Consider the following 25,724-nt stretch of genomic DNA (forward strand, 5'->3'; position numbering starts at 1 on the left):
CATTGTGGGATGTGCAATAGTGTTCTGTATATACTTCTACAAATTAAAATACCTACGTTACTTATATTTTTTCTAGTACATTAAAACTGCATTTATCTCCAAATCACAAAATTGCGGGATAGGCCCTTCTTCCATTGACCCCTTCAATTCATGTACTGAGGCGAATTGCTTGTCAGCAACTATATTCATGTACTTTAACCTAAGATTAACTATATATATTATTATCTGTTGGACAGTAGGATTAAGCAAATATAATGCTACTAATCTAGCTTTCCTAATAGCATACATTTATGGAGCCTTACTAATAGAGTGTTTAGCTCTACGCAATGTGTCTTTTACTGTTAAAGACTAAGATATACTTCTAAAGATTAAAATCATATATTTTTTCACAAGACTTTCTGACATATGTACTTTCTTTCTTACAATTTAGGGACCAATTGAAAACTCTGTCCCTCAAACATGTTAGTAAAATCTCTTTGAGCTTGTCATACTTCCACTTATAATATCTTCCTGATTCTTCTAACTGTTTGAAAAATAAATCTACCCTATAAGGCTTATAATGTTTATAAAAAGGAATTTTCATCAATTTACCTACACACTCCATAAAATTATTCCAATTTTCGTTAGTTATATTGCTTCGTTGTAATTTCAACTGCCGATAAAGTTGCCCCTCGTACGTATGCCACTGAACACCTCCGTGGTTATTGAAATTATATTATTTGCTAATTCATACAGATTACAGCAGGAAGTTCCTAACTCAGCATGTAACCATAAGAGCCTTTGCTTCCGAAATCTTTACCACCAAACAAGAAAAGAATTAATTACTACATATGCAGAAAGAAAGGGTAAAAGACAATAAATTTTACAAGGAAACAACGCAGCGAGTATTATAAAGAGCTGATGCTAATTCGACAAAACCTAAAATAGACAAAAAGAGAATAAGCTATATAGAGCGATAATCTTTACAATGCCAATGAAACAAGGAATCTAAATGTATTCATATTTATACTGCTAAAGTGATTTTTCACAATGCCATTAGAGCGAAATACGGATTTATTTCCCCTTTTGGCCTTTGGTAAAATTATATCAAACTAACAGAGATTTCTAATACGTCTTCACATTTTGTTCATTTCTGACCCTCTGTTTCTTCTGTTGCTCACAAAAAAAAAAAAAAAAAAAAAAAAAAAAAAGAAGCCCTTTCCACGGACGACAAGTATTGGGCAAAGATTCGATCAACAATAAACTCCGTGTGTTGAAGTTCTGGATTTTATTCAGGAGTGACTTCTTAGATTCAATTCAGCAGTTTTCTGCCATCGAACCCGGCAGTACAACGAAGAATGCGGAATCCAGACAATGTGACATGGCTAAGACAGAGCAATGTATTTGTAGAAAATACAGCAAAACATTAGTGGATCGTTCTCTCCAAGTATGATACAAACTATATATATATATATATATATATATATATATATATATATATATATATATATATATATATATATATATATATATATATATATATATATATATATATATATATATATATATATATATTGACAGGGTTAGTGTTTTTAAAAAAACTTGATACTGGAAAATATCTCGAGAAATAAGCATCGTTCGAAAAGAAATGTTAGAAATAAAATGTTAACATCTTGGAGGGCAAAATTCAGCTTGATGAAATTAGTCCTTCCTTGGAGTAGGGTGAGGGATAAGTTGAAAACTTAAATGGAGACCCCCCATTTTTAATTACAGACATCGATTCTACGGAAAAAATAAATTCGAGACATTTTTTCGGCTCGTGATAGATGGTGCTAAAATCAGTGAAAACTAGTTTCACTAACATTTCTTCTATTGGGAATCGGCACGTTTCATTCCAGAACAAATTTGAGACAAATAATATCAATTTTTTAATAATACAACTCGTGATAGTAGCGTAGAAGATTGCTCTGCATTCGGCGTAAATTTAGATAATCCAAATATGGCAGTGCAATTAGATGCATCGTGCGGTGGTCATCCACGTAGTTTACTAAGCATTTTATTGGCTACATCTGAGTTATCCACGCCTACGGTACCTTAGAGGCAATCCGATATCTTTTATATTTGATACAAGCTTCATTAATTGAGAAAAATATTAATTTAATTGTTAATCAAGAAGTTCGTTTATTAGTCGCTTCCTTCGTTTATATTGTACTAGCAGAATACCTGTTCTTCTCATGAGGAGAATACGTTTCAATTTGGACATAAAGGGCAGACTTTGGATTTAAACGGCATCGGAAGTGTCACTGTTTATCTCAGCGACCCCGAAAATTATGGATTCGACACTAATATCTCTCATTTTCGATCATTTTTTAAATATCTCCCCTTCCCCTTAGTTGTATCGTCAAATTGAAATGATAAAATCCATCCTAGGCCGGAACCTCATCTATGTTGAAAATTTGGTCGAGATCGGTCATGTGGTTCAAGAGTTATTAAGGCACAAACGTAGTCACTACCATTTATATATATATATATATATCCCCCTCCCCTAAACTAAGTTGCACCGTGAAAGTGAAATGATTAAAACCATTCCAGGCCCGAACCTCATCTGTGTGGCAAATTTGATCGAGGTCAGTCGTGTGGTTCAAGAGTTATTAAGTTTTATTTATTTTTATGTATCTCCTTCTTCTCCACCCTCCCCTTCGTTGCACCATGAAAGTGAAATGATAAAAGCCATCCGAGGCTCCAACCTTATCTATGTTGAAAATTTGATCGAAATCGGTCGGGTGGTTCAAGAGGTACGAAGTCACGAACATAGTCACTTTCACTTTTATATATAGATGATTTTTGAAGTTTAATTAATTTCACGTTTTAGGTGTACTGACACCACATTTAATTAGATATATTTTTTTCTACACTCGTTTAGTTGCTTCATTTGTTTTCAACTATATTCATTTGCTGTTTTTGTACTAGTTTTCGTTAGTTTTATAACTACAGAGCGGTGTAGCCAATAAAATACTAGGTAACCGATTACGATTACCACCGCACGCTGCACCTAATTGGACTGCCACATTTTAATTATTTGAATGCACTTCGAATGTAGAGCAATCTTCCACATAACTAAGAGTCAAGAAAACGTTTCAGACAAAAAAAAAAAAAAAAAAAAAAAAAATCACAAGATTTATTCTGGAATTCAACGTGAAGAAACCTTGAACCAATTGAAGAAACCTTAGTGAAATTAGTATTCACTGATTTTAGCACCATTTATCACGAATCGAAAAACATGTTTCGAATAAAATTCACTTATTTTTCCCCGTAGAATGCGAATCTGCAATAAAAAAAGAAGGGTCTTAATTTAAGTTGCGGGCAGGCTAATTTGATCACAGATGAATTTTCGCCTTCAGAATAGAAACATGTTTTCATTCGATGCTTATTTCTCCAGATATTTTGCAGCCTCAAGTTAAAAATATCACCCTGTATATATGTACAAAAAAGTGGCTTAGAAGTAAGTAATTTACTTTCGAACTGAAAATGGAAAGTAAATTATTTATTAGAAACGAAAAGGCACACGCACACACCATAAAAGAATTTTGTTATCTCTAACGCTTTCGCCTTCGGTGCGAGCGGTCTCGGATTCGATTCCTCGTGGGGACACTCGGTCGAAAAAGCGTAAGAAGCTTTTTCAGGCGAGCCATCCTGAATGAGGTTTTCCTGGGTTTTTCTCATTCACACCAGGAAAATGCCATGGTGGTACCTAACTTATAGATCCCAGACCTCTTTGTTCCTTTCCCAATCCTATCTACTTTCCTTCCCTTTCCCCGGACAGTGTGCTCGCCGAGAGACGTCATCCCTCATACGTGACGGGCTATATAGCCGCCGAAAGCTCAAAAATCTAAACCCTAAATCCAAAGAATTTTATTAGAAGAGAAGCACAGTAATAGGATGACAAGCAAGAAAAGCTGAAGATCAGAAATTTGCCTGTGAAGTTGGCACTTGGAAGCTTTACAGCTCGTTTTCTGTTCTTCAATCTGCTTCTCTTTGTTTCCTACTTTTTCCCTCGCTATCTGATGATGCATTTAGCGAAAGAATATCTTTTTGAGTCTATGAAAAAAAAAAAAAAAACTGAGAGAAGATCATTTTACATTACTGTATATTATTATTTTAAACGTTCTCTTGTATATTACAGATAAAATTCCGTAAGCAAGATTATTGTAAATTAGTGGAGCAACACAAGAGAGGAAAGAAACCGTTCATTGATCCTGAATTCCCTCCTGATGAAACGTCTCTTGGACTGAGAAGGCCACTTGATTATGATATCGTTTGGAGGAAACCAGCGGTAAGTAAATGTTTTTTTTTCATGCAAAATTGGTGATAATAATAACTTATGTCACCACACAGCATACGAAATGGAACATTGATGTGAAGAACTGTAGTTACTTTTACACAGAGTAAGTGCATAAGGGAAATGAGAACAACAATGTCCATGATACCAGTTTTTATCACATTGGCTACTACAGTGACATCAGAAATTAAATGGATAAAATGAATTAAGCAGCTGGATAGCTAAGGAAATCGAACTCTCATTTGTCTTCAGGAGGAAAATAATAACAACATTATTTAATTGTGCATGGGTTCAAGGTATTTATGTAAAACAATTTTAAAGAATTTAAAAATCTCTCTCTCTCATTTTATATATATACAGTGTGCGAATTATATAATCTATACTGGGGGGGATAAAATTAGGCCAATAGGATGTAAAGTTTGAAATGCAATAATTCAAAATGAGACAATAATGCCTTATCCCCCCACACACATACATATAAATATGACATCTGTAATAAATAAAAGATTTATTAATTCAATAAATCTAGACAATAACTATGTACGTATATATTGTTTGACATGCACACACCATACCTAACCTTTCTGAACGTCTTTAATGTAATGTCTGAACGTGAATGTCACTGGCGCAAATCCCGGCGGGACGAGGCTGACATGTCCCCTCAATCTTGGACCTGGGGGGACTGTCCCCCCAATAATCTCACTTATAAAGTGCTTTTTGGGATAAGTGTGATGATTTGTGTCCGACTGCCACAAAGGAATGTAAGATGAAATTGATTTCTCTTGGCTTTTCCATTTTTTAAAAAGAATCGTATTCTGTAGTATTTCAAACTGAACTTCGTGCTGTAGTGCGTTTAGTAGTCTCATCAATATGTATTAATTCCACTTCCACTACTTGGGCACAAATTGAAATAAATGCTAGAGGAGGATATGCCCCTCTCCTCATGCTGGAAAGTTGTCTCAGCTGTAGGTACGGGCACAAATCCCGGGGAAATGGGGAGACATGTCCCCCTCAACATTGGAACTGGAGACTCCCAATAATCCGATTTGAAAAGTGCTTTTTGCAGATAAGTGTGATGATTTGTGTCCGACTGCCACAAAGGAAAGTGAGATGAAATTTGTTTCTCTTGGCTTTTCCATTTTTAATGAAAATGAAGGCGTGCGACTGTGCGTGACGTAACTGATATGAAATCTTATCTCCTCCTCTCCTCTAGGCCCTAGCACACGAAGAGTATATAGACTATTCAATGTCAGTAGAACCCATCTTTTCAGTAAACGCGCATTTAATCTATTTGTAGTATCAGCCTAGGCATCTACTCATGCTTCGTAAGCTAACTAACTCTATAACCTATGGAACCCGGAGGTTCAATGCCGCGTTCACAAAAGCTCTCCACTGACTTCTATCCTTAGCCAACTGGATCCAGTTTCTACTTTGTATTCCTATTTTTGCGAGATCCATCTTAATATTGTCTTCACATCTGCGGCTAGGTCTTCCTAATGGTTGTTTTCCCATTGGTCTTACCGCTAACACTTTGAAAACGTTCCTACTTTCTTCCATCCTGGCTATATGTCCTGCCCACCTAAGCCTCCTAGACTTGAAGTCCCTAACAATGTTTGGTAAGCTGTATGATTTATGTAGTTTCTCGTTATGAAGTTTCCGCCATTCCCCATTCCCTTTCCTCTTGGGTCCGAATATTCGTTTGAGCATCTTGTTCTCAAATACTTTCAGTCTATGTTCTTCCCTCAGAGTAAGCGACCATGTTTCGAAACCATACAGAACAACAGTTATGATTATCGTTTTATATATTTTAAGCTTCAAATTCCTCGAAAGAATTCGCGACGACAAGAGATTTTGAACTGAATAATAACACGAATTCCCTGTTCTTAGTCGACATTTAACTTCTTCGTGAATAAGATTTTTGTCTGCTAATATTGATCCTAGTTATTTGAAAGTATCCACTTTATCAAAAGTATTATTTAATATTTTAACGCATTCATAATTTGCCGTATTACGATCCCGACGTACTTCCATGCATTTAGTTTTCTCTGCATTTACTTCTAAACCCATGCTCCTGCAAAGACCTCTGCATTTCTTTCTATTGTTCTCCTATCATCCCCTATTAAATTTACATCATCAGCGTAGGCATAACCTGGTGAATACCGTTCAGCTCTAGGCCCTGGTTGCTATCTTTGACTTTCCTTATGGTGCATTTCAGGACAAAGTTGAATAATAATGGCGACAACGCATCTCCTTGTTTCAGGCCATTCTCAATATGAAAGCTAGTGGCCAAAAATTTTTCTACCCGGACTTTACTTTGGAATTCATTTAAACATGCCTTAATTGATCTAATTAGCTTTTTCGTTATTCCAAATTCTGTAAGAACGTTGTACACCCCGCATCAAAAAAATTGCGACAGCTAACGCCGTGCAGCTAGGCCACCAAATATACACCTTCTTATCCCATAATCGTGTCTGGTAAAAACATCCCCTCTCTCTCCTCCTTTTCTCCCTTCCATACTAAAATCAGCAAAAAAGATGAGTGCAATTCTTATTTCAAAATACACATATACAGTGAAACCTGTGTATGTTGGCCACCATTGGTTCCATCAAAAGTGGCCAACTTAGACAGGTGGCCAACTTACAGAAAATAAGTGTGATTTGTGTATTTTTAGAATAGGATTTCTAGTATTACTTGATTGTAAAATTTTAATAAGGAGTGGCACGACAGCTACTTATAAATAATGTATATAGAGTAATCATAAAAATATACAGTACTAGAAAATATTACTAGCTATAGTACGCAAGAGCGCCGATTTCTCTGTAAATTTGGGGGGGGGATTCAGATGCAGAAGGTATATATATGAAGACAAATTGCACTCAAATTATACCAAATATTGTATACTTATAAATAAAATAGGGGCTACATTAGCTTTGGGGGGTCCGGACCCCCTCGGTCCCCCCAGGATCGGCGCTCTTGATAGTATGTTTAATATATATGCATACCATTCTCTTCCTGAAAACTAGTCTGGTTGGATTATTCGGATTGAAAACACAATAACACAAACAACCATGCAATAGAAGTGTATGTACGCAGTTTATTAAAATTGATATTATAGCACACTGAGTTATTCAGATTGAAAACAAGAAAAGCTAAGTTATAAATTGAGAAATTCATATGCAATTTATATGTCTTCTTTTCAGTTATTACTGAATGGTGGTTCATTCTAGACATATTTGCTTTATTCTTTTTGGCAGATATGCACATTATACTATTGTAGGTAACTACCTCTTTTTAATGAGCTAGAAGTGTTTTCCTCGGAGCAAAAGATGTTTTGAGAAAATCTTGAGGGAATTCATATCTCAAAACCTCCGCTACCTTTTGACATGCAGTCAGGTGCCAATAAATGACAATTGAGCTTTAACCTTGAGAATTTTCCGGAATTACTAAAGCTTCCCACTGATGAAAGGAGCCGATATAGCTAATGGTTTTACCAAAACAGACAGGGTAAACAAATACGTACAACCATTTCCTGAATTCCTGTACGTGCTTTTTCTTATTCACATCTTCCTTCACCACCCTTTTATGAGGGTAGTGTTCTGGCCATTGGCCTCTAAGAGCAAGTCGTGCGAATCTATACTTCTTTGTGTCCAGTCACAAATACAGAACATCTGCCTCTCATATGGGAATTCGAAAGAGTTAAGAAAAATAAAATTGTATTTTTCGTGGCCAAGATACGCAGGTAAATTTATCATTATCATCATAGGGTAAACATTGCTTCAGTGTGGCCAACTTCCAAGATAGACAGGTGGCCAACTTACAGAGTAGTAAGTAACGAATGTCTTATGGGAAAATGCAGGTTCAAGACGAACTAGGCCAAGATAAGCAGGTGGCCAACTTGCAGAAGTGGCCAAGTTGACAGGTTTCACTGTATTAGTATACACAAAATGAAACAATCAAACCGAGACGAAACAAGATTCATAAGATATTGTAGGGAGAGACTTAAACACACACAGAATGAACAGTTGAAAGCGATGTATGCCTGCTAGACAGACATACAGAAGTGAGATAGAGATAGGAAAGGGGAGAGAAGAAGAAGAAGAAGAAAACTGAACACAGATAAAAATAAGGAATTTAAAAGTATTAAAAAAAGAACCAAACATTGTAAAGTTCCGTTTCCAGAAATCCAACAGGAATATAGAAGTAAGTTTGGATTATATATTTCTTCAGGACTATTCGAATACATAGAAGATACAGGAAACAATCATTAACCCTTATCCGGGCAACCGAGGCCTCCCAGGCCCAGTAGCTTCATATTTTTCTTCGAATTTCTCAATGACCATAAATATTTCGATGACATAAAATTCTGAATTTTTCTATCTTTAGTCGAAGTTAAAGTTATGAGCATATCGAGTTGGTAAGGCTAATAGAGTTGGTAAGGCCCCAGTTGCAGTCTACGTTACAAAAATAGTTTGCCCGGATAAGGGTTAAGTCACTTTCAAAATGAATACCAAACTTGGAGGTCAAATTAAATAATCAATTTCCTGTGAAATTGTAGAACTCTGAAACACATATAGAATAATGTCAGTAGTTTAACACACGTGATTTGTTTCACGTGTTTCGGTAGCAAATTCGGTGGTGTTCATTGAACGTGCTGAAACGAAATACATTATAATAAACCCAGTCGCCTCGATTCTCCAGACACCCTCCCGAAATCCCGACTTGTCTGTAAGTTTTGTCTAATTTTAAGGCAACTTTAAAAATCTTAATACCATTATTATTATTATTATTATTATTATTACTGAAAATTTAAGACCTCAATATTACGTCCTGTTGCAAAGTAAATAAGCGTACTGAAGTTGATAGGAAAAGAAAAAGAAAGAATAAGAGATAGTGATAGAGAAAGGATAAGAGCGATTAGCGTCCGAAAGGAAATGAGAGGGGAGAAAGAAGGTGTCAGCTTCTGGACAATAATATCGAAACTTCGAATGCCTAAATTTAGTAGAATTTGTCTTCACCACGATACATAGTAACACGCTTTCTTGGCTAAAAGACTTTGGATTATGTATGCGTTATATTGATATTTTAACAAAATATACATACCAATATAAAAAAGAATAGTTCCTATTTACAAATTTTGGTTGAACGGATGTATGGAACGTGTTCTAAATGGGGAACGAAAATATTATTTCTAGCAGTAGGAGTAACAGTGAAAGACGTTCGGAATAATTGCTCGGAAACAATATCGTTTCAGAAACATTTATCACTCTTACTAGGCCCTAAGCATAACCCTTATGGGTCGTATTCATGAATTGTTTGCTAAACACGTTATGTTTTCCACCACTGTACGAATCAAGGTTGTAGACAGACATGTGATGTCAGTTTGCTAGTACTTCCCTTGCGAAGAAAGCCGTCTCCACACTAACTTGTAAGACCGAAAGTTATTGAGCATTTTTAATTTTATTGCACATCAGAAGTATGAATATTGTAGTTCATAAAAGCAACTTACCGCAGCGAGAATCGAACCCGGGACCCCTGAATCACTAAAGAAATGCTCACACCACTACGCTAAGACTTCTCTGTTAAGTAAGAGTAAAAGAACACTCGTTTAGAAGCAAATTGCACACGTTTACGATAACAACGAAACACACTGATTTCTGTCATGATAAAATACTATAGTCGACAGACTTCAAATTTAAATTAAAAAACAAGAATATACATATAGTGCCACAGACCGCTTTCTTTTCTGATTCACCGAAAGTATCTCCGTATCTTACTATTATTGCAATTACAAATATCAATATCAAAAGATGCTTGAAATTCTTTTTTCACTTACAAGGAGAAAGAAGACTGGTAAATTAACATCGGGGTCATTTTTTGCAAGGTGATTGTGAATATTTAAAGTGTTGATATTACAAACTGGGAGAGCGCAATGGTCTAATATAGCATAGCAAAGCGTCTTAAAGTTTTCGACCCGCCGCGTATGTCGTAAGTTGCGAAATTTATTAAGTGTCGTCAGGGCAGAGTCAGAAGCATTTGTGACTCACGTTGCAAGGATTAAGGGTTCGATTCTTGCTGGTATCAACTATCTTTTTGTTTTTTGCTTCAACCAATAAAGTAGCCACTTGCAGCTATAAGTAAAATGTTAATTCTCCATATGTGTTTAATGAATTAAAACAATAGAAATATTAAAATCAGTTGTAAAATATTTCAATATTTCGTGGTAACTGGCCATAAAATATAATCTATTTCATAAATTTATTGATATCACTAGTTATATTATTGTTACCACAGTCGTTGTGCAAAAATTTTCTTATGCTTCGTGTCTACATTTGTTGACAGTATGTGTATTACAAGCACTGGCAGAAATGGCACGGGGGGATGAGGGGGACATGTTCCCTCCAATCTTGGAACTGAGGGATTGTGCCTCTAATAATCCGATTTGAAATGCGTTTATTTTGGGGAGAAATGTGATGAATTGTGTCCCATTGCCACAAACGAAAATGAGATGACATTGATATTCCCCCAGAATAAGCCCTCACAATGTTGAAGACAACTCTGCTCCCCTGATCCTCCATAGTATTTTTTTAACATCATAAATAATTTGAACATCGTTTTAAAAAAATATGGGAACGGTCTTACCCGTCCTCCCCGTATATTGAAGATAAATTTTTGCAGCTTAATAGAAGGGGAATAAGGGATGATCTCCTTTGGTTATAGTAACATCCAGTATTACCAAAGAGGATTTCCTTCTCATCCCCCTTGTAATTTTCACACTGTCAACATATGTAGGCACGAAGCGTCAATAATATTTTTTTACACAACGACTGTGGTAACTATAACTCGTGATATCAATATATTTACGAAATAGATTACAAACTGGGAGAGCACAATGGCCAAAAATAACGGAGAAAAACCGTCTTAAAGTTTTCTATGCGCCGCATATATCGTACGACGCGCGAATTTAGCAAGTCACGGTGTGGAAGAGTGAGTAAAATCTGTAACTTATGTGAAAAGTGTCCCGGGTTCAATCCCTGTTCGAGTCATACATTTTTTTGCTTCAATCAATAAAGTAGGCATTTGTAACTATAAGTAAAATATTAATTCACCGTATGTTTATAATGAATAAAACAATAGAAATTTTCAAATCACTTGTAAAATCTTTCAATGTTCCATGTTAACTAGCAAACAAAATTTAATCTATTACGTAAACATACTGATATCATGAGTCATATTGTGGTTACGACCAGTGGCGTATTTACGATTTTATTTCGGAGGGGCGGCTTTGCCAACTTTAGTCCTGGAAATGTGAAAATTCTCCAAGATATTTGATTTGCTTTAATAATGTAAATAACATTTCGGGAGGCTTAAGCCCGGAATCGCCCCCCCTTAAATACGCCACTAGTTATGACAGTCGTTCTGTAATAAATGTTCTTGACGCTTCGTGTCTACATCTGTTGACATTTTGCGAATTACAAAGCAGTTGAGGGGGAAATCCCCTTTGCTAATACTGGATGTTGCTATAACCAAAGGAGATTTCCTCCTCATTCCTCTTGTAATTTGCACACCGTCTACACATGTAGACACGAGGCGTCAAGAACATTTTTTACACAACGACTGCGGTAACAATAATATTTACGGAATAGATTAAATTTTGTTCCTACCGTAGTTAACATGGAACATTAAAAGATTTTACAAGTGATTTGAAAATTTCTATTGTTTTATTCATTATAAACATATAGTGAATTAATATTTTACTTATAGTTACAAATGACTACTTTATTGGTTGAAGCAGAAAGAAGAACTTTGACTCGAACAGGAATTGAACCCTCATGAGTAAAAGATTTTTCTCACTTTGCCATGCTTGGTAAATTTGTGCGTCGTACAATATATGCAGCCAGTATAATACTTTAAGACGGTTCTTCTCCGTTATTTTTGGCCATTGCGCTCTCCCAGTTTGCAATATTAATTCTTTAAATATGCACTACCAACTCCCAAAAAATGGCCCCGAAGTTCACTTACCAAAGTCTACCTTCTTCTTGTAAGTGAAACAAAGAAGTTCAAGCATTCTTGGACATCGATATTTATAATTGCAATAATAGCAATAGGACTTATACTACTACTTGACTTTCAAGACACACAGCCTGTGAATTTTTAGAGGAACTAAACTGGAAACAATACATTTTTGAATCAATGTAATATATAAATTATTATATAAGAAATGGATGTAACTGTGTGTGCCTGATCATCACGTCCAAATTGAAAGTCAATTAAAATGACTTTTGGAATAGTTAGGCCTTAATACAAACTGGAATGTTATCATATCACTTTCATTATAATAATATCATAAGGGTGTAGTGGGGATCCGAATTTCTGCGGGAAAAAATGAGTATCTCATAAACCGCTAAATTTAGGGAGCTGAAATTCAGTATATTAACTCTCTATTGAAAATGTACACAACGTCTCATAGCATTTTTTAAAATTCTTCTTTATGAGCGTGGGGGGGGGGGGAGCGGTACTTTCTATATATGCAATATTGGTAGTGGGTTGGTTTGTAAAAATATTTGAAAATGACCGAGAAACAAAATCACAAACAAATTGGTAGTGGGTTGGTTTGTAAAAGTAATTGAAAATGATCGAGAAACAAATTCACAAACAAATTGAGAAACAGAAACCATGCGCTTTCTACTATAATAATTGCTGAAGCTTATGTTTATTATATGGAGCGCTTAGGGCAGAGGGCAATCAAGCAATAAAGTTGTGAGAAAAATAGACATAATATTTGTAATGTATGCTTAATTTCATAGATATTTTAAGTTGGGACTGTACGTTGGTCTACTTACCTTGATTTGGGACTTTCAGATTTCATGCGTTTTTAAACTGAAAAGTGTTATAATTGAACAAGGAAATAATTATACCATGATAATTAAATTGAAATTCATCGAAATTTGGCCCATGACAAACACTTTACCATTTTATATTGTAAAGGTCAGACCCACCGTTATTGCTTGAGCGAGTGACCTTAAAAATTGAAACTCCGATTAGTTAGAATTTCACAACCTGGTTTTATTATTACACGTATAAACTCTTTAGTTAGTAGAGGAAAGGTTGTCTGTCTATCATGTGTCAGATGTGTTTTGGTAGGTGGGCCAGAGTGGGTCATTGTGGGTGGTGTGTCAGAGTGGGTCACGGTTGGTGGAGGGTCATGGTGGGTGCTGGGTAAAGTTTTCATTAACCCACGCCATCACTGCCTCAGATAGTTCAGTGCTCGCGGTTCCGTGTTTAATTCCCGGTGGGAGATCCTTTGAAACTGTATGTCCTCCATGTATCTGTGTTCGTATCCCTATCGTTCAAAGTTACTGGAAATAGGTTAAAACGAGTATTACTAAGTATAACAAAGACAAGTTACGTAGATACTCTCCGTGGTCTGAGTGGTCTGAGGCACTATATGCATATTTTTGTTTTTTAATTTAATTTTGAAGTCTCTCGACTATAGTATTTTATCATGACAGAAATCAGTGTGTTACGTCGTTATAGTAAACGTGTGCAATTTGCTTCTAAACGAGTGTTTTTTGACTCTTACTTAACAGAGAAGTCTTAGCGTAGTGGTGTGAGCATTTCTTTAATGATTCAGGTGTCCCGGGTTCGATTCTCGCTGCGGTAAGTTGCTTTTATGAACTACAATATTCATACTTCTGATGTGCAATAAAATTAAAAATGCTCAATATCTTTCGGTCTTACAAGTTAGTGTGGAGACGGCTTTCTTCGCAAGGGAAGTACTAGCAAACTGACATCACATGTCTGTCTACAACCTTGATTCGCACAGTGGTGGAAAACATAACGTGTTTAGCTAACAATTCATGAATACGACCCATAAGGGTCATGCTTAGGGCCTAGTAAGAGTGATAAATGTTCCTGAAATGATATTGTTTCCGAGCAATTATTCCGAACGTCTTTCACTGTTACTCCTACTGCTAGAAATAATATTTTCGTTCCCCATTTAGAACACGTTCCATATATCCGTTCAACCAAAATTTGTAAATAGGAACTATTCTTTTTTATATTGGTATGTATATTTTGTTAAAATATCAATATAACGCATACATAATCCAAAGTCTTTTAGCCAAGAAAGCGTGTTACTACAGGGTGGCGCGTATTGTATCTACCAGTTGCAGTTGGCAACCCTGATCAAATGCGCGTACGAATGCTGCGCATGCTTACGGCACTGAATAGCAGGGCCTCTGGCAATTAGTTTACCATGGAGCGGTGGTCTGTGCAGACGCGAATTGCGGCGGTGGAAGCCTTTATCCGAACCGGTTCTGTCAGTGAGGCTCAGCGGGCACTGCGACGAAACAGTGATGATCGCCATGTTGCTATACCCGAGAGACACAGTATTCTGAGATGGGTGAGACAGTGGCGGGCCACAGGTAGTGTTGTGAACCGGAAATCACCAGGTCGTGGACGAAGTGTTCGAACAAATGTAAACTTGGAACGAGTGCGCGTAGCGATGGAACGCAGTCCCAAACGTTCAGCACGGCGACATGCACGAACATTACATTTGACACGACGTTCATTGGGTCGTTTGCTGGGTGATTTGAAGTTCCATCCGTATAAACTGCAGGTGGTACAAGAGTTGAGAGCCATTGATAAGGAAAACAGACTCAATAACTGCCAGAACATTCTTGAGTTGATTAACCGAGATCCACTGTTCCTCCAACAACTTTTGATGTCCGATGAAGCAATCTTCCACCTGACTGGGTATGTTAATAAGCAAAACTTCCGGTATTGGTCTCAGGAGAATCCTCGTTCATTACATGAAAAGCCTCAAGGTAGCCCAAAAGTTGTGGTATGGTGTGCAGTTGGAATGTGTGGCATTATTGGTCCCTATTTTTTTGAGGATGACGCCGGACATGCAACAACTGTAAATTCCGACCGCTACTGCCATATGTTACAGACGTTTCTCATTCCGGAATTGCAGGAAAGGGGTGTGATCAATAACGTTTATTTCCAGCAAGACGGTGCTACGGCACACACGGCACGCCAAAGTATGTCTATACTCAGAGAAACATTTCCAAACCGCGTGATATCCCGATTTGGCGATGTCTCATGGCCATCCCGTTCCCCAGATTTAACAGCTCCTGATTACTTCCTCTGGGGATATGTTAAGGAAAGGGTCTTTGCCAATCGCGTGAAGACAATTGACGAACTGAAGACTGCCATTCGTCATGTGATAAGTTCCATTCCACAGTATACGTTAATGCGTGTGATGAATGCCTTCCCACGTCGCCTGCAGCAGTGCATCCAGGAAAAAGGCGGACATTTACAGGACGTTATTTTTAAAGTTTAGTGAGCTCCTTCGACAAGTGTTGTACAGTGTACAAATTGCCAGTCCATATACTTATATTCCATAACAGTTTTGCATTAAAACTTGCATAACACACCTTTGTATTTTCATTTGAAGTTGGTAGATACAATACGCGCCACCCTGTATGTATCGTGGTGAAGACAAATCCTACTAAATTTAGGCATTCGAAGTTTCGATATTATTGTCCAGAAGCTGACACCTTCTTTCTTCCCTCTCATTTCCTTTCGGACGCTAATCGCTCTTATCCTTTCTCTATCACTATCTCTTATTCTTTCTTTTTCTTTTCCTATCAACTTCAGTACGCTTATTTACTTTGCAATAGGACGTAATATTGAGGTCTTAAATTTTCAGTAATAATAATAATAATAATAATAATAATAATAATAATAATAATAATAATAATAATAATAATAATAATAATAATAATAATAATAATAATAATAATAATGGTATTAAGCTTTTTAAAGTTGCCTTAAAATTAGACAAAACTTACAGACAAGTCGGGATTTCGGGAGGGTGTCTGGACCTCTAGGGCACACCTCTGCAACTACCAAAATTTTAAACCACTGAAGTTTCATGTAGAAAGTATTCTACTGTACGTTCTGAGGAAAATAATTGTAATGAAAATAACTGAATGTCACTGAACAGTAAGGCATATAATAAACTAACTTTTAGGATATGTACAAATAATTATAAAAGCTTAACTACAAAAATACCTACACACACCATAATAAATCCAATGAGCTCCGAAATACAAAGTAACAAAATAGTGTATAAGATTCAGTATACAAAGCAATTGTTACTTAGAGAATGGACATACACTATTTCGAGAATCGAGATAAAACGAGAAATGTTTACGATACTTTTCGTCTCGTCTCGATTTCCATCTCCAAAGCTAGACGATAATTTGAGTTAGCCTTGTCCCGTCTTAAATGTAAAATGTTAACTCTCGTTTCAATTTTGTATATTTTGTTTCGGAAACGAGATGAGAAATTCCTCTTTTCGTGAGCAACACTAAACAAAACCGAAATATTCTTGCCAAATGTTACACTTCTGGTTGTAATGTTATGCCCTGAGCGATAATAAGCTTCTTTTAATCTTCTATGAGATAATAATAATAATAATAATAATAATAATAATAATAATAATAATAATAATAATAATAATTATTATTATTATTATTATTATTATTATTATTATTATTATTATTATTATTATTATTATTATTATTATTATTATTATACCTGAAGATTTGATAGTTCAAGTATTGAAACATCTGAGTATTCAAATATCAGAAGAAAATAAAACGTGTGTCATCGCCGATCAATCGGCACCAAAAATTCTAAAGTAAAGTAAAGTAAAGTAAAGTAAAGTAAAGTAAAGTAAAGTAAAAAAAAAAAAACTGGTCGTTCGTGGATCCGATTCGATTACCTTCAGATTACTGGTAGTTCGTCTTGACCACTTAACCACGATTACTACGCAGCAATTCATTTTTCTTTAGTTTGTTTACGAGTATTATACAGGCGCCATATTTGATTCAAAATAAAGGAGTTTTGTATTTTGTTTTTAAAAAATCTGTAATGTTGATAATTTAGTGAATACAGTGATATAATACCCCCCGTGTCAATTACATATTGCTGTGTTTTGCCAATCAATCTGACTATTAACAACAGGGACATAGTGTTCATTAAGGCTATAAGGCTTATCCTATCCATTTATTTATACATCAGCCTGAAATGTTGCTTTTGGACATTGTTACAATTAATTTTATGAAAATGGATTTATTTTATGGTGCACTGGTTAAACATCACGCCAGAATAGATTGAAAGTTCTGCAAGAACGCATTGTAGGCTATAGGCAGCTAGCATTCCGCCTTTCTCATGTAATCTTGAGAATGAGGCGGTGACAATCGCTTTTCCATCACCCTCAGCAGACGAAAGCCATCAGCAATACACAAATTTAAACGATGCAACGAAAGTAGACGAATGTGGACGAAAGGCTAGCTTTTCGGGCGTTTGGAAAAAGAAAAGCGACAGGACGCGATCTTGTAAGAAAGCATAAAGAGAGAAACTATGAAAAATTTAGGAGCTCCCGTTCAGTAATAAGTTCTAACAAAGAAAAAAAAAAGACGGAGAATAAAAGTTTCATTATGATTAATACCAATACATCAGGGATCTAATTGCGTAACGGTTTGCGTTATCGGAGCAAAAAATATGCATTTTAGTTGGCGATAATTGACATAGCAGTTATAATTGCTTGTTGTATTTTTTGCGTTGCGACCCATATGTTTTGCGAAGATCGATACTAAATAAGGCCTCAGATGAGGTATAGTTTATTTTTTTCTACTTTCAATCTAAAAATAGTAGGGATGCGCTCGAGTCGAGACATGTCTCGAATCTCGACTCGACTCGACTCGAATTCGAGTCGAGATTCGAGTCGAGACACACTTTGTAAAATTCGAGACGAGTCGAGACAAACGTATTTCTCGACTCGAATTTTCGAGTCGAGACACGAGTCGAGTCGAGACGGCTCTTAAAAATCTCGACTCGACTCGAATGTCTCGAAAATCTTTCTATAATTTTTAATATTATTTTGAAGAAAGTATTCACTCAGAAACAGCCTTGAAACCAATTCCAGCTTTTATTCCTTCAGAAAGGTACAGAACGCATAAAATTAATAGTTAATCTTTAAAGATCAAGATTTAATTTTCAGCTCAATTCAGTTAATTAGAACTAATAGTTAATGTCGTTGTATTTGGTTGTACTGCAAATATAATGATAATAATAATAATAATTGATTATCTAGTTTGTATAAAACTATTATCCGTAGTCTAAATCTAGTTTGTATAAAACTATTGCGATAAAGTGAACTTCATAAATTCTCTGAATGAGCAGCTGGTAGTCTATAGTAATTTAGCATAGTTATAATTATTGTGTTTTCGTTCCCATGAACGCAATAGGGTTACGTAACTTCTGGATTATTCGCTTGCCCAACTATTCTGAGGCTTTAATATGTTGCAGCATATCACGAGCTACGGATAATATATAATGTAACATTTGTTGTACATCACATATTATGATACGAGACTATTTTACATAGTATATCTTATCTAATATAAATAAAATAAAGAGTTTGTTTGTGTGTTTGTCTGTCTGTCTGTGTGCAACCTGGGGACCAGACGAGTGGACCGAGAGTTCCCAAAATTTGGTCACGGGTACCTTAGTCCAGGCCCCAGATCAAGACGAAGCGTTTTTTTTTAAATTTCGAACCAGGGGGTCTCGGGGGGGGGGGACGTTTACTGGGACCGACCTGGGGACCAGACAAGTTGACCGAGAGTTACCAAATTTTGGTCACGAATACCTTGGTCCAGGTCCTAGATCAAGACGAAGCGTTTTTGTCAAAATTGGAACCAGGGGGTCTCAGGGGGGCGTTTAGCGAGACATATAGTAAAAGTAATCCAAATTGATCGATATTAGTGTCAAATCCATAGTTTTCACGGTCGCTGAGATCAATGGTGACACTTCCATCAGCGATGACTTGCAAATTCAGCTACTACTGTATGCGGACCGGGTGTCAGCGGGTGAGGAATACCGAGACATGTATAAATAGCCCATATTGATTGATACTAGTGTCGAATCCATAGTTTTCGCGGTCACTGAAATGAATGGTGATACTTCCACAGGTGTTGATTTCCAAATACAGCCCCCATGCGAAGAATGGGTATATTAAGCTAGTATTACAATAAATGGACTGCTTGGATGCCAAGAACTAGTACAGATAAGTACCATTCACTTCTATGAATAGGTATTTTTTTAAAGGATTTTTGTAAACACTAAGTTATAAAACAATGAACTACATACAGTAGTTATGGTTTTGGTTCCCAACATAAAAGAAATATGGATTGTTCATGAGATATTGAACTTCAACTTTCACTCCTGGAAAATTTCAATTTTGGAGTTAGTCCACTTGGCATCAAAGCAGTTCACTGTAAGATAAATACATTCCGCACATTAGTAACATAGTTGTTCAGGGGCCTTCGATTTCCATCCTCTCAAATGAAAGCTGAACGATTGCTTGATACATGCTGACTATATAGGAGAAATAGTGTATTAAGTTTTCGAGCTTTGGTGCGTATCCGTATTTACACTCTGATATAACTTTAAGTTCACACTCAAATCGAGCTAATTGTTTAATGCATTTCGGAAGCTTTTGTTTTTATGCAGCTCATTAAGGAAAATCTATTTCATAATCGTAACATTTATGTACTAAGAAACTATGAACGTAAAATGGACTCGACCTAGCCCCGTGGCCGCTGTGACTCAGTGGCACAGCTCTCACCCTTGGTGTGTGAGGACTCTGATTCTGTGTGTGTGTGTGTGAACTCCGTGGCTAGTGTACGCGTCTTTGCCATGGAAGACTCGGGTTCAATTCCCGGCGCGAGCTCATGTAGTTCGGATTCCACGTTAATCAGTCGGTCTACATTTCATATATCCTCGCTGCTGAAACAGACGGTAAAGTCAAAATCAACTCAACAATATATATGTGTGTGTGCTTATGTGAATTTCCTCGTGGCTGTATGGTTAACACATACGCCTTGATCGCGGGAGACTCTGGTTCGATTTACGGTGGAAGCTCATGAAGTTGTTACCGGTATCCCACTTTAAACTGTAGATCCATGCCTCATATAACCATAGATATAATATATATGCCTTTGAGACACTTATTTTCCGACTTGGAACCCATCGAAAATTTCCGGACACAGAGTCCCGTAGACCGAAAATGAGAAACATGGGTACAGAGTAAAACAGCCATAAAATTTAAGCTTTTTAGGCTAACTTAATCTTTCATATAATGCAACTAGCTTGGTCAAGTTATAATGGAGAAAAAGCTGTCATTGCAACACTCTGAGAATAGAAAATGTTCGTCAGGTATTACTATCCCCCCCCTCTCCTGCAGAATGAAAACCCTGACTAAAACTCAATATATATATATATAAAACTATTTTGTGTAATGTAACAAACAGTGGCGGATAGTATTCATGTTTCCTTGCAGAGGTCCTTACGAGGGTTCGCTTCCATCTTCCTCTCCCCAAGAACTAAAATAAATTAAAAATTTGCTATTACAGTGAAACCTGTCTATGTTGGCCACCATCGGTTCCATCGAAAAGTGGTCAACTTAGACAGGTGGCCAACTTACATAAACTAAGTGTGATTTGTGTATTTTTAGAACAGGATTTCTAGTATTACTTGATTGTAAAATTTTAATAAGCAGTGGCACGACAGCTATTTATAAATTATGTGTATAGAGTAATCATAAAAATATACGGTACTAGAAAATATTACTATAGTATGCAAGAGCGCCAATTTATCTGTAAATTTGGGGGGGGGGCATTCAGATGCAGTATATATATGAAGATTTTAAAACAAATTGCACTCAAATTATACCAAATATTGTATATTCATAAATAAAATAGGGGCCATATGAGCTTTTGGGGCCCCGGTCCTCCTCGGTCCCCCCAGGATCGGCGCTCTTGCTAGTATGTTTAATATATTTGCATACCTTTCTCTTCCTGAAAACTAGTCTGGTACATTGGATTATTCGGACTGAAAACACAATAACACAAACAACCATGAAATGGAAGTGTATGTATGCACATGCAGTTTATTGAAATTGATATTATAGCACACTGAGTTACCCAGATTGAAAACAAGAAAAGCTAAGTTATAAATTGAGAAATTCATATGCAATTTATATGACTTTTTTCAGTTGTTACTGAATGGTGGTTCATTCTAGACATATTTGCTTTATTCTTTTTGGCAGATATGCACATTCTAATATTGTAGTTACCTACCTCTTGTTAATGAGCTAGAAGTGTTTCCCTCGGAGCAAAAGATGTTTTGAGAAAATCTTGAGGGAATTCATATATCAAAACCTCCGCTACCTTTTAACATGCAGTCAGGTGCCAATAAATGACAATTGAGCTTTAACCTTGAGAATTTTCCGGAATTACTAAAGCTTCCCACTGATGAAAGGAGCCAATATAGCTAATGGTTTTACCAAAACAGACAGGGTAAACAAATACATACAACCATTTCCTGAATTCCTGTACGTGCTTTTTCTTATTCACATCTTCCTTCACCACCCTTTTATGAGGGCAGTGTTCTGGCCATTGACCTCCAAGAACAAATCGTGCGAATCTATGCTTCTCTGTGTCCAATCACAAATGCAGAACATCTGCCTCTCATATGGGAATTCGAAAGAGTTTAGAAAAATAACAAAACTGTATTTTTCGTGGACAAGATACGCAGGTAAATTTATCATTATCATCATAGGGTATACATTGCTTCAGTGTGGCCAACTTCCAAGATAGACAGGTGGTCAACTTATAGAGTAGTAAGTAACGAATGCCTTATGGAAAAATGCACGTTCAAGACGAACTAGGCCAAGATAAGCAGGTGGCCAACTTAGAGAGGTTGCCAAGTTGACAGGTTTCACTGTACTTGTTAATCTTGTACAAAGGACGCAATTAAAGTCCCAGTGTAACACCCCTTCACATTTAGATTTTTCCCCTGGAAGAAAACCAGTTATTATTGTTTCTTGATTTCTCAGTCTCACGTACATAAACATACGAATAGAATTACAGGATAGGACATGTTTAGAGTGCTTGCACGTGACATCTAACTATATTTCTCATCAAATGTGTCACAGATGAAAATTTCCGTTTGTACTGCCTCTATTTTCTGGTACATATGTTTCATTTATGTTATGTTGCTAAAATTTGTTAGGAAACAAGTACAGACTGCGCCTGTGTGCCTGACAAAACGTAAATGTACTGGATAATTATTTCTTCACTTTCTTCCAGAAAAAAAGTAACCCATCTCATGTCGGCTAACAAAAGGATGTAGCGGACCAAAGATAGCCGTTGTTTACCTAAGGTCGTTACACAGCAGGGGTTTCATTCAGTCAGAGGGAAAAGAAAAAATAATTTAAGGGTTCTACATTTGTTTTGAACTGCAATATACTTCTTCCTTTTATTTTAAGAACCATTTCCTTCTCATTTGTCTGCATCAGAAAAAAATGCAAAGAAATCACTAGAATGTGCCTATTTACCCAAAGTACGTACTAGATCACTAGTTCAATAGCAAAATCACTAAATCTAGTACGAAATCATAAATGTGGCATCCCTGGGTTGGAGCGAAAGTAATGGTTGGAGTAAAAACTAGTCCGTATTTCTACTGCGTTCTGTTGTTGAATTCACAGAAATGTTCAAAAATAAATTTAAGAAGTAAAACACGATCCTACAAAAGACTGTTTACTTGCTCACTGGTTTTCGTATTGTGAACTGAAACTCAAGTGCGCAGTCATGTTGAATACTTCTGTCCCTTTCTACTTTACAACTTGAGGTGGGATGAGGGTCAGGATAGATCTAGTGATATACCGCTAAAGGAAGTGCTTCAGTAAAGAGTCGGAAGCGGTATGTATTGTTTATACTACTTACAACGTTACCCCCCACATAAAATATAAATTCACCCTTTCTCCCTTCCCTTTTTCGAATACAATGAACCGACTATTTTGCTGAAGAAAGATGCTAAAAGAAAATTGAAACATCTGTGTCTAAACTTTCTTTGAAGCGCAGTCTTTTGTATTTGTAAGGTTTTGCGAGTGTTTTCGAGATACCCAAATCTTTTACCATGGACTCCTGCTGCGAACTGACCGTGAGTAAACACCCGATCTCGCTGTGCTTAATTTCTCTCGCACACGTGAAAGGGGTTTGTTGTTTCCAAAACAAATAGGAAGTTACCTTGTGCTTTTGCATTTCTGGACGCACACAGGTACCATTGTTGTTTTAATGATCAGAAGAAATATCAAAACCATCCGATATATATGATACGAAACAGCTAACAGAGGGAGGCAAAGATAAAAGTAGGCCTATACCAAGTTTTCCGCGTGGTACCATTATGGAGAATAAATAGTTGGTAAAGTCACGTAGATGCGCTTAAACCTATTCCATCTGTCCTTATAACTTTTCTGGTCTCATCAATTTCTCAGGATAATACGTACAACATATGTCCAAATTCCATACTCTTTCTAAACTAATGAGTAAACTCATTAAGAACACCAACTGATATCAATAAACAGGAAAGAAAACAATGCTTTATACTTCTATCATTTGGTACACATCTCTATGAAGCACAGCTTGTTTCTTTTCGAAATAGCTCCTTCGTGTCACAGCTGTGGTTAGTTTTGTTTTGTGTTAGGATGAAAGAGAGATATGCAACATTTGCTTCGCGGTGAAGTTATATATATTATTAAGATGAGCGGTGATAAGCGAGGTTTAACAAAGAGTGCCTTTCGGATGCACAATTTAACGGGTAGTTGCAGTCCGTGTTGAGAATCGAACCAAAGCTATGTAAGACAGGTTATGACAAATCCAACAGGTGTGTTGTATCGGTGCAGTACCAGTTTTTCACGTTTTTCAAAATGTTCCAAAACCCAAAGAATAATCTTTAATTTCTGATATTTTAGTCGTCACAAATTACAATTTTATAATGTAGTCAATGTTTATAATTACTGGGCAGTTGGGCGTTTAAACTAATGACATCATAATAAAGTCAAAACCATAATTTTGAGTTGAATTGATTCTGAGTTTAACGTCCCGTTCAGCAGCGAGGCTATGTGAGACGTGGACCTACTGATTAACGTGGAATCCGAACCACATGAACTCCCACCGGGAATCAAGCCCAGGTTTCCCACGCCAAAGGCAAGTATGCTAACCGTTAGCCACGAAGGAGCTCCACCATAATTTTAGTGGGCGATAAGAAATATCTCGCCAGTGCTTTTACAATAAATAAAATTTTATAAGTATTAAAGAATAGTGGTAAGAGATTTTATAATAGCTCTTTTATTTATGAGATGAGTATTTTGAAAAAAAAAACAACTAAAGAATAGGTTGGCGGAACCACAAAAGACTCGTAAAATAAACTTTCTTATAAATACATACGCACCTTACTCACCTTTTATAATTGCCATGCTTACGTTCTCCATAAAAACAGAAATTCTCTTTTAGTGATACTTTACACAAGATCATGAAGTGGGTTCAAATTTAATTAAAGGCAAAATACAATACAATAATCCACAAATATTGCCTCAAGTGAGTTTAAAGATTTCTAAACACTAGTGCGAAACCGGGCTCTGCCGTTGCGATCGATTTACAGGTCTTGAGACGAAAGTAAGAAGGGACTTACGCACACAGTAAGTAAAAACGATTAATATGCCTGTAACTTTCCCCCAAATGGGTGTATCTTAAAACTAACCTCACCATTATTTTTCTAATTAAATTCTAGCCCGAAATTATGTATCATATTACCCTATTCCCGTTTTGAAAACTTGACCTTAATTCAAAATGGCGGATTTCAAGATGGCTGTCATCAAGGTCATATCTACCATACGACTTCCCCCCAGGACTTATATGTCTCCACATGGTTTTTCTTCACTTTTCTTCATTAACGCTCCGTTTACAAAGGGTAGTAAGGGACTTCTGTAGTAATCTCTAATAACCACATCACAATTCTTAAAAGTTATTTTTTAAAAAAATAGAAAACATGCACCATGGCAAAAATTTGTCATCACAAGTAATGATGCATACATGTCTTCTATCAGCAAAAAAAGTTTTATTGAAATTGGAGCCGGACATTTGAGTGGTGTCCCTTGTGGGATGTGATTGAACGTGACGTCAGAACACATCGCCCCCCTTCCCGGAATTTACGCGAATTAGGTGACCTGAGTGGGCACATGTGGTGCCCACTCTCTCCAGCGACCTATCAAGGATCATTGCGTGTATGCCAAGACGTGTCGCCGTTTTTATCCATGCCAAAAGTCGACATACTGACAATTAGGTAGGTAGTCATGATGGTCTGGCTGATGTGTGCGTATATTTTAACTCGTACATTTTGTCTCGACTCGAATTTCGAGACGTCTCGACTCGAATTCGAGTCGAGTCGAGACAGAGACTGTCGAGTCGAGACAGAAACATATTTTCGAGTC

General features: G+C 36.5%; 1 protein-coding gene across 2 annotated transcripts in view; it reads left to right on the plus strand.

Moving 5' to 3' along the window:
* LOC145692961 (calpain-5-like) overlaps positions 1 to 25,724 on the plus strand; it is a 168,361-nt gene that overhangs the window by 35,612 nt on the left and 107,025 nt on the right. For both annotated transcript variants that reach the window (XM_081768555.1, XM_081768556.1), the window contains exon 3: positions 4,163 to 4,312. In XM_081768555.1, the coding sequence (XP_081624681.1) occupies positions 4,163 to 4,312 (150 nt within the window). The remainder of the gene's footprint in view (positions 1 to 4,162; positions 4,313 to 25,724) is intronic.

Source organism: Thermobia domestica, chromosome 8 (genome assembly GCF_964235325.1).
Source record: "Thermobia domestica chromosome 8, izTheDome1.hap1.1, whole genome shotgun sequence".
Lineage (NCBI taxonomy): Eukaryota > Metazoa > Arthropoda > Insecta > Zygentoma > Lepismatidae > Thermobia > Thermobia domestica.